This window comes from Doryrhamphus excisus, chromosome 8 (assembly GCF_030265055.1).
Source record: "Doryrhamphus excisus isolate RoL2022-K1 chromosome 8, RoL_Dexc_1.0, whole genome shotgun sequence".
NCBI classification, from domain to species: Eukaryota; Metazoa; Chordata; class Actinopteri; order Syngnathiformes; family Syngnathidae; genus Doryrhamphus; species Doryrhamphus excisus.
The window spans coordinates 4840909-4856774 of record NC_080473.1 but is presented as its reverse complement, the minus strand read 5'-3'; the positions used below and the strand labels follow the sequence as shown (position 1 = coordinate 4856774).

At 41.8% G+C, this 15866-nt stretch overlaps 1 protein-coding gene across 3 annotated transcripts in view; it reads right to left on the bottom strand.

The window, feature by feature from the left end:
* Positions 1 to 3794, bottom strand: part of ets1 (v-ets avian erythroblastosis virus E26 oncogene homolog 1) — a 43781-nt gene extending 39987 nt beyond the window's left edge. The window contains exons 1-2 of one of the 3 annotated variants that reach the window (XM_058080193.1): positions 3441 to 3794; positions 654 to 755 (exon numbers count right to left, since the gene is read on the bottom strand). In XM_058080193.1, the coding sequence (XP_057936176.1) occupies positions 654 to 722 (69 nt within the window). In that variant the 5' untranslated portion in view covers positions 723 to 755; positions 3441 to 3794. The remainder of the gene's footprint in view (positions 1 to 653; positions 756 to 3440) is intronic. The other 2 variants (XM_058080192.1, XM_058080191.1) reach the window with 2 other exon arrangements.
* Between the last annotated feature and the right edge of the window lie 12072 nt (positions 3795 to 15866).

The following is a 15866-nucleotide window of genomic DNA, read 5'->3' as shown; positions in this document are numbered from 1 at the left end:
GTCCTCTGCCGTACATCCAAATAAGTTTGCCTCACCTTTTGACCACATCTGCCCTGGTGTACGGACGTCTCAATTCCAAAGGCGAGCCCCACCACCTGAGCCAATTAGGAGCGGCGGAGCTGCAACCTTCCGTGTTTTGTATCGGGCTGGTGTGAGGTTCCCATTAGCATATAACCTCCATCTCTTATCCTAATGTGCTGCAGCTCTGCATACAAATGGATGCATTTGTGTTGCTGCTCTCTGGCCTTCACCCTTCCAACACTCACCTGACAGGAATCCCAATGTTCCCTGCTAGCGCCGACTCTGTATTGTTTGGAAAGACGTGTGGGGAAGTGTTTGATGGGGGTGTGCTGACTGTGATAGGCCCAGTTAGTGCAAGGTCTTAGGCGACATGGAGAAGTGCATCGTAGGCAGGGTGCTTGCGCAACGGTTCATAAAGCCAGTGGAGGAAATTGTTCAACATTTGATTGTCCTAATTGTTGATGAACTCATGAGGACTGCATGTGAACGCAACACTTGGGGACACATGAGGGTAAAAAAATAGAGGTGGTGGAATCCAGAGTTGCAACAATCTGGCAACATCCTCTGACTGGGCTGTGTGGTAGGTAGTCTGAGGTAATTTATGAGGCGAGAATGGGGAGTGGGGGTCTTACCATCACGCCCAGACGGTCACAGGGGTGAAGGGCCGGATAGGAAGAAACTGGATCCATGTAGTAACTCATCCCGGACACTGTGGACAGCAGAAGCTGGGCCTGCTGAAGGGATCAACAAAGCAACACATGAGGCAGCGTGAAGCCCGCCATCAATCACACACTGTTTACACTCTCTTTCTGTGTGTGTGTGTGTGTGTGCATGAACATTTGCAAGTGATGGGAGCTGGCCGTGTTAATATTGGAACTTTGAAGAAGTCCTCATCTCGACATTGGTAGAGTGTGTGGTGCTTCACAACACACCGCCAACCAAAAGTTTGGAGACACTTACTCGTCACCTCAACATAAACATGTAGAATGTATGCAATGCCGCCCACCCCGCCAGTTATTACCGATAAACACCACCTTTCACATTGAAATAAACACGCCAATTTCAAAGTAGACACAAAGTCTAAAAAAAAGATGCAGTACCACAGCGTTATATTATGAAGTGATGATGCATGACGTGTATCTAGTAAGGTGTCCTCACTTCGTGGTATAAGTTTGAGTTGTTCTTTATATTTATATTTCTGGCAGTTATCATAAATAACCAGCGGGATCGGGGACCCCATTAATTATGTATTTATTTATTTATTCATGCATGATGCATATGTGCAGCGGGCTTTGATTTTGCGGAAAATCTAAGTTTTTAATAACTGGCAGCTAGAGTGATCACATGACTGATAACATTTATCAATGCAGGCAGGTGCCTGTGCATGAGCAAGCACACCACAGACTTAGTTAGGGCTGCAATAAACGATTATTTTCTTCTGTACTTTACTGTTTTGATTAATCGAATAATTGGTTAAGCCCTTGATGGACCAACTCAATATACCACCCACACACAAAGATAATAGGTTTCTTTATTAGGTCTGCAGATATTAATCAATTAATCGCTGATTAATTAATCTACATCTATTGTAGATAAATATGGATTTATATTTGAGTGAAAACTGAAAATAGATTGACTAAGTCCAAACAATAATGGATAATTTATGGATTATACAATTAATTGGCAGCATTTTTCATTAATTCATTAATTTTCTACCGCTTTTCCTCACAAGGGTCACGGGGGATGCTGGAGCCTATCCCAGCTGTCTTCGGGGAAGAGGCAGCGTACACCCTGGACTGGTGGCCAGCCAATCACAGAGCACATATAGACAAACAACCATTCACACTCACATTCATACCGATGGACAATTTAGAGTCACTAATTAAGCCAACATTTGCATCTTAACCAATTACTCGATTAATCAAAACATCTAGATTCAGATTCAATGACAAAGAAAATAAATTGCTAGTTGCAGCTCTCAAGGAAATCAAAGAATATTTACATTCACACAACGATTTGTCAAATACAAATTAGTTGTTGATTAATTGGATAACTGATTAATCCTTAATTAATCGATTAATTGTTGCAACTCTTTCTTTACCAATTTTCACCCAAATACAAGTCAATAGTTTTCCCTCAGAAAAAGACAGTCCCCAAGAGAGTCAAAAGCTTTTCTTCTGGTCACTCACACACCCCAGTGACCTTCGGGGTTTAGTAACAGCACCCCCATGTGGTGTATTTGCCAGACAAATGTTCACCCTTTTGTGTGCAGCAGTTCAGCAATAGCCAAAAATGAGTCCAACATTGGGTACACTTATGTTGATGTAAGTGTCAGTTATTTCTGAGTGTGGTCCATTCTGTAGTTTTTCCCACCCTGAAGTCTTACAGGTACAGGTAGTATTTGTGCAGGAATGGATGCAGCAAAAGCCACATTCGACAGCAATTTGTCACACGCACTGTGACAGCTTGTTGACAGATTGCGAGGTGATGAGGCAACGCTTGCAGATGTTCACCACACTCTATGGGAGTCACTTGGTTCAGAAGAAGCGCCAAGTGAATCGTGTGCAAAACGCTCCTGTCATTCAAATGCACGCATGGTGCCGAGTATTCATTCAAAAGTAACTCAAAGCGCTCTTTTTTTAAGATTTTAGTGTCAATTCAACGGTAAGCCAATTGATTAAAAAAATTACGTGAAGTTTATGGCATGCTTAAATGTCAAAAATATGGCAGCCAGTTTCCGTCACTGAAAAAAAGAATATCCCGATGGTTGAAATAATGAGATAAAAAGTCGAAATTTTGAGATAAAAACTCAAAATAACGAGATAAAAAGTCAAAATAATGAGATAAGCTTTGTAGAAGAGTCACAGCAGCAGCTCTTCTGGATTGTGAGTACATTGAAGAGTACTTCAAGTGTGGCTTTACAAGTGATGAAATTACTTCATTTGCTGGTGAATTCACATGGAATTGTATACTAAGCAAACGCACATTGGAAAGAGTTTTGAGGCATAGAAATATTAAAAGGGATGTGGCTGTTCACAACTGTCTAGCCATTTTGCCAAGTGACGAAGACGACTGTGAAAAAGACCGCACCTGCGGCACATGCGCAGTTGGTATTTCATAATTTCGACTTTCTTATCTCAAAATGTCGAATTTTTATCTCGTAATTTCGACTTTCTATCTCGTAATTTCCACTTTCTATCACGTAATTTCGACTTTCTATCGCGTAATTTCGACTTTCTTATCTCGTAATTTCAATTTACCATTGTGATATTTTATTTTTCAGTGGCGGAAACGGGTTTCCATACTAAAAAGATGTTTCACGTGTTGAAAAAAAACAGACATTTTACAGCGGTAACATTGCATCAACAACCACACACATCACAGCATTGAAAGTCTAAATAATAATGGCTCCAACTTACCGAACGTTGTGTGAGAAGTTCGCCTGCAGACTTGTCAGACTTCAGAGATGCTCTACCTGCTCCGAGCGTGGAGTCCCGCCGGGAAAGAAAGAAGGAATATTATGCACACACACACACACACACACACACACACACACACACAACCGCACACACGCACACTTGTAGTCCCTCCCTCAATCATCCACGGTGATCCTCCTCAAATCTTTTATTTCCCTTTGGCGTGGATTCCTTGCACCTCACATACAGCAGCTGCAGCGCTCATAGAGAACAGGTGGAAACTTGCAAGGCAGTCCACTCCAAAGATAAAATGCTGACTTTTGATTGGTCAGGGGAGGTTGCATACTTTGGCTCAGTCTTTGTAAAGACATTTCGGTGAGGTTTGGGTAAAGGTACACATACAGGAGTCCATCTAGCCATCCCAAAAGTAAAAAAAAAAAAAAAAAAAAAGCCTCACATTTCATATGTGACAGTGATGCTCAAATGGTGGGTCGTTACCCGTACCTGGGTAAAAATAAATGAAGAAAGAAATAAAATCATACAAAAATAATCTTTGCTTCCATTCTGAGGGGGATGCAGCAATTTTTAATGCAGCAATATTAATAAAATATTAATAAAATAAACATGTACTGCTGAAATATAGCAGAATGTTTGTGAGGATATTGCACTAAACTAGAGTTGCCAACCCAGCACAAACATACACTGCTTTGTCGTAGTCTGTGTCCATTTTGCATATAGATCTATTATCCTCTCAATAGCGGCCATTTATGATGATTGCACACAGAATATTGTGTTCTTGGGCTACGTATATAGAAAGAAAGATTAGACTTAACTTAATCAGTAGTAGAATAGACATTGTGATGATATGTAGTATCCCACACTAGGTGTCAGTAATGTTACTGTAATGTTGGGTGAGACACACAAGCACCAGACACCATCGTCAGAACAACAGGCTTATTGCAGGTCTGAATTATCTGACAGCTAATAACAGCTAATAATAATACAGAATACAAACACAAGCCACTGTTGCGACCATAACCCATGTCAAGTTAAAACTCAACTCTGAACTGCCAACGCCACTTCCTGTCCGCCACTTACTCTGCTCTTCTAGTACTGGAACACATTGACATTTGTAAAGGTGACAATAGGGGTGCTATTCCATGCCAAGAGGGCTCTAATGTAAATAAACATACAGGGATTACTGTATGTGGCAACACAAGTGAGCACCAATGTAATTGTGCCTACAGAGAAGCGTGGTCGTAGTAGCGTCACGGTCTGAGGCAGCATGCGGTCCACTGAGGTAAAACATGAATTCCAACATGTACTGGGAGTCCAAACTCTAAATGATATTCCCGTAGACTTGAGTACAATAACGCTGCATGTCCACTCCACTGCACCGTACAACCTCAGCCCTTGTTGGTTTTCCACTCCAAAACCTGCAAAAAAAACATCAAAATGACCACTTCAGCAGGGAATGAGACATGCTAAACAACTACGTATAACAAAGGAGGGTCTACGGTTGTTTCGTCTCTGCTTGTGGATGATTTGATCCAAGCAAAGACTAAGGTTCCTTCCAATGGTCCAAAAACGTACCGATTAGGTTCATTGGAGACTGGAGTCCAATACTGCCAGCTCGCCTAGGTTGCTTTTCTGTTCCATTCGGTTTAGTTTTATCCACGAGGAGACTGAGGGCCACAAGTGGAGACGGTGGAGTAGAATAGAATATTGTTACCCATGTTTATCAGTCATTTCATAACATGTAGTGTAGACCACTATTGCAATAAAGCGAGCTGGAATCTCTCCAGAATCCAATGTTTGGACTTTCTGATCCTTCCATGACCTCTTATTCAAGTTGTGAAGGACCGAGCCATTATCAGTAATGTGTTTGTGTTACTTGTGTTTAACTGAGAAAATGTGGGCAGGAAAAAGCAAGTCAAAGACGAAGCTAAAACAGTCAAGATGGTGCCCACGTTGTACATAAAAGACACGATGGGTGTCATATCACCCCCTCCCCATACCTGCTGACCCAGCACGCTGAGCAGCCTTCTGCGAAATGAGAAGCTGCCTCAAGCAACATCACAGATCTTCAGGTCCACCTGTTCAGCCTCGATAGTGCCTAGAGATATGCACCCAATGGCAAACAAGCTTTATCTCGCCATTTTGCTTATTTTTACACATTATTAGTTTATGTATTTATACAGGGGGTCAGATAGCCAAGGGAGATTAGACGGGGCTTCTAAAGCTGCAACGTGTCTGGAACACCTTGTGGCTCCATGATAATTCCGTGACCCCTCCCGGTTGAGCATTTGTTTGAATTAGAAAGTGCAGGCTGACAGCCACTCGTCTTAACAGTAAATCTTCAGCAGCCTGGCCGAGGAGATGTGAGTGTATCTGTGGAAGAAGGGAGTGGGGGGTTGGAGTCAAGTCCAAGGTGAGAGGCGTGAAGAAGTACTAGAGGGGGGCTCAGGGGTTAGGCAGCCTGCCTTTTCTCAAGACCCCACTTAGTTTATCGGGCCCTCAGCGGGACACAGATGGGCAACACGTCCAGTGTGAAAGGGTATGACTTATGGCCATGTGGAGATAAACACAAAAGCACACGGCTCACTCCTGTGTTGGGACGAAATGTAGTCCAGATCTGCTGCAATGCTGTTTCAATTAGACGCTCCAGCACTTCAAAGTCCTCTTTTGCATCAAGACGCTATCATCATGTCGGCCACGTGTTTTGCACCTCCTCGTTACGCTGCCACCTGTCTGCCAAGCGTTTGGATTCGTTTTTAGAGCACTTCTTAAGGCACCCAAAGCACTCCACAATGAAGTAATTCCATTATTTATTCACACACTGGTGGTGGTAAACTACATCTGTAGCCACAGCCGCCCTAGGGTAGTCGAATGGAAACATGGCTGCTAATTCGTGGTTATGACCTCTCTGACCACCACCAATCATTCATTGGCATTCATACGCCAGTGTGGGCAGCACTGGAGGAAAGATGGGTAAAGTGCCTTGCCAAGGGACACAAGAACAGTGACTGGGTGGAGGAAGCGAGGATCGAACCGCCAACCATCTTGTTTCTGGATGGTAGGTGAAATCTTGTTTTGGGATGTGAATTACAAATAAAATATATTACTGGATTCTTATTATTTATTTAAAATTATCATTATAAATTATGACACACTTTGTTACACATGGATTAGGGGATATTAATTATGGTCCTAAGATTTCCAAAGTACATTTTTTTGAATTAACAATGTAATTTTTTTTTTCGGCTGTAATTAATGTAATCAACTTGCTATTTTTGTAAATGAACTTAACATGCAATTTTATTTCAATTATTCTTTTTATCTTTATTCTTATTTATCTTTTATTCTTTTTATTTTTTTACACTTTGACCCTAATCCCCTGTAATCTTTTGAGGCAACATTAATTCGGATTAATTTAAATTTTTTGGAAAGTTTTGCACCATAAAAAAAAAAAATCTACAGGACAATAAAAAAAAAAAAAGCTGGGGGCCACAAATGGCCCCTACACCACACTTTGGCCCTCACTGCCTGATACGGACAAAAGCCATTATGTTTTGCAAAGGCTGTGACGAGTTACTAAGTCGTGGCAATATTTGGGTGTGACTAAACATGGAGTTAATACTGGACCTAAAATCTAACATGCATTAGAACATCATGTAGAAGGTTCGGTGCCACACAGAAGAGAAAACAATGAAGATAAACCTTTATGGACATAGAATATTTCATACATTAAAAATGCAAAGTGCGTTCCAATAAAAATATCCAAGATCCCTCAATCGCACATACAAACACACATACAGTACACTTATAACCCAAATTCCCCTAAACTACGTTTTAAGCTCACATGACTTAGGATCAGGAGAAATGTGCTTTCATGCTGCTGGGCTGTATTGTCTTAACACAGATTTATTTTTTGGAAAACATTTGGAAAACTACTCAGCACATCTCGACCGCCATTGGATCTGTTGATGAATATTAAGCTGTGATTCTGATACAAAACCACAATAAAGTCGTCCTCAGTTGTCATCATGTGTGACTTCAACAACGTTCTGCCAACCCCAATCCATCCCCCACATACTGCAGAGTAGATCCAGATTACCCCCCCGCCACCATTTTCTCATTTTGGATGTTCCAAAGATAGATCTGACAGGTAGGTGATATTAATGGCCTTTTATTAGCATCGACTTGATTGCTGAAGATTTTTAGAAGTAAGAAGGGACGGAGGGAATTAAAAAGAGAGTGAGGCGTCCGCCTACGACTCCTCACAGGGGGATGGCCTCTTCCCTTTGATACCCTGCCCAAATGTGTTCCTCCATAGAAACTGCCCTGCAGATGTTGTTGCTGTATGCTGACTACAAAGAAGGAGCCCTTTATGAGGCCGGTGTCTATTTTGGGCCTCCCAAGATGTGGAGTCCAGTCTGTCAAAGAAGACTTCATCTTTCTGACGTTTTATTCCTTTGCCGGGATATTTTTAGATGAAAGCCAACTTCTAATAGATAAAGTGAAGATATATTGTCTTTTGTTCGGTATCAATATACCATGGGTCGGGCTCTTGACACCAGCCAGGCAGAGCGCAAATGAGGAAACATGCATGGTAACGGATTTATTTAAAAGGTCTCGCAGAGAGAAGCATGACTGTTGCACTGTGAGGGTCTTAGGGGCAATATTAGCTCTTGATATTATCTTTAATTAAAGCACCGATCCCCCAGCCAAGTTGTGCAAACACATCTAAATAGGCTCTGTAAATCAGACAAACATCCTCAATACTCCATGGCTCCTCCAGATGGTTCTGGTTTCTCAAGACCCGTTTTCACAAGAGATGCAGCTACGGGCACAGTCGTGGTCTTCTGCTGTCAGCCTCTTGACACCACTACTTCACTCTGGTCACCTTGTTGGATTTATGCCCACTTTGCTTCCAACATTTTATGAGTTTGCGCTGGAGTTGTTGGAGTTTAATTACATCCACCCATGTCGTCATTGCTGATGTAAAGATCCCGTAGCCTGTGCAAGAGTTGTGCAATGTGGCGTAAACAAAGATAGTCATAGTTGAGAGTGGATGATAGACTTGTGTTGATGCCAAGCGAATGACCCACATTATGTTTGAGATGCTACAACGTCAATGAACTTCCCAATGCTAATGTGAGTTCTGTCTTAATATCTTTTACCATGTTTAGCATATTTGATCAAGGTGACTATAGGGGTGTTACTTCATATCTACCGGCTCGGATGGTTTTAGAAGGTTATAAACGGGTTTTCTATGCTCTAAAAATATACACTACCGCTCAAAAGTTTGGGATCACTTGAACATTTTTTGCTATACTATGCTATGAAGTCCAGCATCCTGAAGTCGCCGCTTCACTGTTGATACTGACACTGGTGTTTGATGGCTACTATTTAGTGCAGCTGTGAGGCATCTTTGTCTTAAACTACACACTCTCTTGCACAGTTGTGCAGCGTTTTTCCGTCCTTGTTAGACCCAGTTTGTGCTGCTCTCTGAAGGGAGTAGTTAACAGCATGGTAAGAGATTTTAGTTTTAGTTTAGATTTTTAGATGGCTTTTCTAATCATCTATTAGCCTTATAAAATGATGAACTTGGATTAGCAGCCATACCAGGAGATTGATGCAGAGGACTGACAGTTGTTGATAGTAGGCCTCTATGCAAAAATGGAGATCCTTCTTTGAAAATCATCTGATTCATTTTGTTTGTGAAATGGATAAAAATGTTTCTGAAATTGATAAAATTGTTTGTGAAATGCATGAAAATTTGTTTTTCTTTGGAAAACAAAGAAATTTGCAAGTGATCCCAAACTTTTGAGCCTTTGAGTGTATACGTATATTAATTTGTTTGTTTCTTTCAGCTTTTTCCTGGTTTTGGAGTTGTCTGATTTTAGCTTGAGCACTTTATATTCCGGATGTCTTTCCTGACAAATACCAATATATTTATTGATATTGACTCATACTTTGTGGAAATTCACTTATCACTATCTGGTCTGGAACCAATTAACCATGATTAACAAGAGATGAGACAGCTTTTTTTGTCCAGTTCTTACGCTTTACATCGGCATGATACCGCATTCGTACCGGTGACCCTGATATAAGGATCACTTTCTTTCATGAATTCATTCCTTTTTTTATTTTATTACCCTCAGGAGTGCCATAAGAACAGAAACTCGCAGATTTGAAGGGCCTTGACTGACAAGGTGCCCTAGTAAATTTGGTCTCCATTCAGACATTTTTTGGTGCCACTCGTGCTTATCCTGTTGAGGGTGACTAGCTGATTCTGGGCCACAAACAAGTAAGACATACTAAAAATGTGGTGTTATTTGATGACAAGTTTGTGCACATTCATCACAGTATCAGTTATGGATGGTGTAGCGTATTTGCAATGTCTCGTCCAACCTAGAGTGAATATTTTACAGTACTCACAAATATATAAATCGAAACGGTATAAGTCAAGGTATACTGCCAGATACATCCACCGTGAAGCCACTCCTGTCAATATGAACATTCCTGCTGTTTGTTTGAACCTGAATTGCAATCTATTCGTCATTGAAGTTGGTCACAGTACATGTAAATTGTAGTCCGACTATTGACTCCCAGTGACCAGATCTGGACGTTCCCACCACAAAACTGACGGAAAAGGTCAAGTGCATCTCATACTGATGCCATCAGTATGTCCCATCGGGAGGAGGGGGGAGGGGGGGGTGACAATATGTCACTCTGAAGCCCATATTCCCACCAGTGCACTGTCATCCTTCGCTAATGGGGTAGTATTTTCAATTTATTTTGTTTCATAACCAGGAAGTAAACAAAAGCTGACTGCTCCAAAAGATTCAGTGGATTAGCCTGTTTTTGTTCTTACAATATGCATTTTATATTGAATACCGAACAGTGATTTTATTGCAGCATATGACACGTCGGGGCGGCACGGCGGACTAGTGGTTAGCACGCAGACCTCACAGCTAGGAAACCAGGGTTCAATTCCACCCTCGGCCATCTCTGTGTGGAGTTTGCATGTTCTCCCCGTGCATGTGTGGGTTTTCTCCGGTTTCCTCCCACATTCCAAAAACATGCTAGGTTAATTGGTGACTCCAAATTGTCCATAGGTATGAATGTGAGTGTGAATGGTTGTTTGTCTATACCAGTCCAGGGTGTACCCCGCCTCTCGCCCCAAGACAGCTGGGATAGGCTCCAGCACCCCCCGCGACCCTCGTGAGGAAAAAGCGGTAGAAAATGAATGAATGAATGACACGTCTTTTCATTAGCAGATAAAATCTGCCTAGCAACAAGAAGGCACATCACAGCAAATGTTATGATGTTTCATGATTTCATGTTGTTTTGGTGTTTTTTTTTAAAATTTGCAGTCAAAAAATGCATCAGACATGAAGAGACAGTAGTTTTCGTCATATGGCCGTCCCTCCAGGATTTGGGGGGCATTGGGGGAAGAAAAGCTTGCAATGTTTTTCATGCGTACTTTTTTATATTAGCTTGTTTTTTGATTAACTTAAGTGTTCTTTCCAGCCATAACCCCAAAAACACGAGGTTTCAATAAATCTACATTTTTTTTTTAACAATGACAACAACTTACCAGGCCCACACAGGATCTCACAGGCCTTTTTGGAGATGCTTGGTTTTTCCCAAAAATTTAAATGGGAATTTCAGGGGTTTTATTAGGTGTTAAAAGGCAGCAGTTGTAGCATTACACCAACAGGGTCTGACAGGGGAGTAGGTAAATTCCGCCATGTTAATCTCTTATTCTGCTGCATGCTGTCAATCACTATGGCAATGAGCGCAGTATGTGATTACTTGTCTCTTTTTTTTCTGTTCTGCCTCAGGCTGACTTGATGTTGCGGATCCTTTGCGCATTCACCAAGAATGTGCCCCATTGCGCAATATGGGGCCCCCTGTGGATATTGGTACCCTGGGCACAGCATGTGTTTGACGTGGAGAACAGAAAGGCTGTGCACCTTCATACAGTAGTGTGAAAAAGTGTTTTCTCCCTCCCTGATTTCTTATTTTTTGCATGTTTGTCACACAAGGGAGAAAAAAAATCCAAGCCGATGTACAAGGAACTACAAGGAATTGCCTTGTAGTTCTTGCTGAGAAGACACATTTTATCCAAGAGGAGACTGAGGGCAGTGGAGACCGAACCAGGGGCAGGACTGGGACAAAAAATTTTGCCCTGGACTTTTTGGTTGAAACTGTTTGACTCATAAATAAACGGCAGTCAAACCAAACGGACAATTATTTATCAGCCCACCGGGAAAACTCCCAGTACTCCCGATGTCCAATTCGCCTCTGGACTGCACCATAGTACAGCAGAAAGAGGATATGCTGACGTTAGCATGTGTGTTTGTTTTTGTCATTTCTCGCCATCTGTCAAAGGTGGCATATACGTAAACACCACTGAATAGTGCCAGCCTTGTGAAAGAACAAGAGGGGGTACTTGAAGGAAAATCAAGCAGTTACGCAAAGAGTGTTGCCTTAAAAGAGCATGTTGCCAGATAAAAGCACGAAAAAAAAAAAACGAAGTGGAGAGAAGGGAGGGAAAGAACAAGATGCTGAGTTTAACATGCCACAGTTGATAAGCTACTGGCTTGGCGCCAGGACAACACCCACCCCAACCCACCCCCACACACAACAAACACGCGCACACACACAGTGGCAAACTCCGCCGCCATCCCCGCCTCTCCAGTGGCGTCTACGGCTTGCTATTGCTCTTCATTAGCGTCCCTGAAGGGGATGCTTGTCATGTAATTAGCAGAGGAGGCTTTCTGAAGGTCCCTCATTAGGGAAGTCTTGAAGGGAGGGAGGGGGCTGTCAAAAGCAGCTGAATGAGGCAAATATTTGTTTCTTTGAACAACCTGAGTCAGTACAGTACTACAGTACGGAGTATCTTGTTAGACATGCCGCTGTTGTTAACACTGATAACAACGTCAGCACTACGAGTGGAACTGTCGACTTCTTTCACGACACCCATCCTGTGATGAGGTGTGCTTCTGTCTCCGGCAGACGGCTTATCAGTAGCGATGAGAGGTTTTTCACTGTGTGTCTCTTTGGTGACCTGTATAAATGGCATTTCTGGCGTCCCCTATGCGTTGATGGCAGCCATGTTTTGCAACCAATCTTACTCAAATTGTACAGACATGTGTTAGTCAGTCCCCTGTACGTGTGTACCAAATTTGGTGGTGATCTGGCAAACCAAAGTTACAGTTCTGCAGACCGCACTGAGCTGTATGAGAAATTTCAAGGCAGTCTGACTTTAAAAAAAAAAAGGTATGTGTTTGATGTGCAGCATCTAAGGAGAAGAAGCTTACACCAGCTAACAGCAGAAGATAGATCAACAGTAATGCCTCCTTTATCGCATTTAATTAGTTCCTGACCCAAACGTGATAAGCGAATTCCCGCAAAATTGACTTTCTTGATTATAAATGGAATATTTTTACAATGAATGCATAGAAAACCGTTTACAGCCTTCAAATTACAGTTTTTACCATCATTAGAGCCATCTAGACATGGAATAACACCCCTATTGTCACTTTTATACTTTATTGCCCAATATGGTACGCATAATAATAATTTAAAAAAAATAAGTAATAAGCTGCCCGGCAGACAAATGGTTAGCACACAGGCCTCACAGCTAGGAGACCTGAGTTCAATTCCATCCTCTGCCATCTCTGTGTGGAGTTTGTATGTTCTACCCTCCGGGTACTCCGGTTTCCTCCAACATTCCAAAAACATGCTAGGTTAATTAGCCACTCCAAATTGTCCATAGGTATGAATGTGAGTGCAGCACATGGGGGTGCTGTTATTAAACCCTGAAGGCCGCTGGGGTGTGTGAGTGACCAGGAGAAAAGCTCTTGACTCTCTTGGGGACTGTTTTTTTCTGAGGGAAAACTATTGACTTGTATTTGGGTGGAAATTGGTAAAGAAATTGACTCAGTGCAGAGTTGCAACAATTAATCGATGAATCAAGGATTAATCGGTTATCCAATTAATCAACAACTATTTTGTACTTGACTTATCGTTGTGTGAATGTAAATATTCTTTTTTTTCTTTAATTTCCTTGAGAGCTGCAACTAGCAATTCATTTTCTTAGTCAATTAATCAGAATCTAGATGTTTCGATTAATCGAGTAATTGGTTAACATGCAAATGTTGGGTTAATTAGTGACTCCAAATTGTCCATAGGTATGAATGTGAGTGTGAATGGTTGTTTGTCTGTATGTACCCTGTGATTGGCTGGCCACCAGTCCAGGTTGTACACCGCCTCTCGCCCGAAGACAGCTGGGATAGGCTCCAGCACCCCCACGACCCGCGTGAGGATAAGTGGTAGAAAATGAAAGAGAAACCTGAAATCTGTGAGAAACCTGCAATAAAAGAGTGTTGATCCGGCCATCGAGTGTGTGTGTGTGTGTGTGTGTGTAATGTCTGAACATTACAGTAACATTACTGACACTTAGTGAGCCGTGTAGAATACTACATGCCATCACAACGTCTTTGAATGCGTCTTTTGAATGCCTTGTATTACTATTTTACTTCATTTAGCCATTTTTATGCCATTTTTTAAAAATATTGGCTTTAATATGCATTTGTTTTTACAAATAACAGGCCATATTCAACAACAACACAGCATAATTTATGAATTAATAGTGAAGCAAAGATTGTTCTATGACTGCTACGACTGTACACAGTTTGCTGGTGAGCATATCAGATTAATTAAACTCGGAATGTGGATTGCGAGTAGTTGAAAAACATGTATTTTTGCCCCCAAGATGTTCTCGAACTGCAGCTTCTTGTCCATACCCGCTTTGGCCAAATGTGATTAAAGAGAGAGAAAAAAGATGTTCCCTAGAATGAGAACTGTATCTGCAGATCTCTGCTACACTTGATTTGAGGAAAGTAGAGAGAGTGGGATAATGGTTCTCCACTTTCACTCTCCTCCACACACACACATACACACTTCTCATCAGGGCTGTCTGGCAAGTAGGTGTGTCTTTGTTTGGCAGCTTCATGTTCCCCTTTCCAACCGCCGGCCGCCTCCACTCATCCACACCTCACTCAGCCCCTCTTTGCCCTCCCACACCTAACACACACACACACATGCGCACACACTGCTATTTATAGAGCACAGTTGATTTAAGAATGTCAGGTCCGCATTAGGCCAAGGCTTTTTTTTTTTTTTTTTTTAAAGGAAACAGTCTGTTTCTGCTTTTGACCTACCATATTATTTCATTTCCTTCACAGGAATCCCACTTTCTCTGACCCCTCTTTGGTCCTTAATACCCTTTTCCCTTTATCCATGCTTGTATGCATGTGGTCTGCCGCTGCCAAACTATATTAACCAATCATTAAAGACAACTATTTATGTTTGCAAAGCATTTGTATACAGCAGAACCCCGGGTTTCGTCATAAATCCCTTCCAAAAAAAGGAAATGTAGGTTAACCGAAGTAGTTGATCCCAGGGAATAATGTCAATCCAATTCATCTGTTCCAGAAACTCAGAAATATGAACCTAATTCACATTTCATTGGTAAAAATTATAGTTTTACACACAGAAAACAATGCAAAATGCATATAAATCGGTGGGTCACGACCCAAAAGTAGCTGCAGATCTAAAGTGGGAGGAGAAGGACCTCAAATGGGGACTTAACATGCCTTCATCCGACACACAGCTGCAGATATCTGCTGGGGAAGAGTGCCCCCATACCGTCTCACCGGTGCTGGGCATATTCTGTTGCTAACAGTCCCTTTAAATGCAATATTTGAGAAGTCTAAGTTGAAAAATTTCTGTAATTTGGCTCGCTGCTTGTCATTGAGGGGTGATGGTGGGTAATGCTACCAAACCAGTTGGGGTCCACTGAAAAAATGACAAATGAAATAGATAAATGGACATCATTTTATAGTCTTTCTCGCCTACTCCACTTAATAAGAGGAAGAAAGGAGACAGATACAAAGTTATTCATCATATTGTATGCTTTCTACGAACACATAAAGCACCCACACAAATTATTGTTATCGGAATCAGATTATTATCGGAATCTGTCTACAGTGTCCCAACCCTTATAGAACCACTATTCAGTCCTTATAGAGCCTTAGTCACCAACTTGTTATTGTTTTGTTTGGGAACTATTTAGCCATATGAAAACCAAAACATCCATCCATCCATGTCGCTTATCCTCACTAGGGTCATGGGTATGCTGCAGCCTATCCCATCTGTCTTCGGGCGAGAGGTGGGGTACACCCTGGACTGGTCACCAGCCAATCACAGGACACATAAAGACAAACAACCATTCACACTCACATTCATACCTATGGACAATTTGGAGTCGCCAATTGACCTAACATGTTTTTGGAATGTGGGAGGAGAAAACCCGGAGAAAACCCACGCATGCATGGAAGAACATGCAAA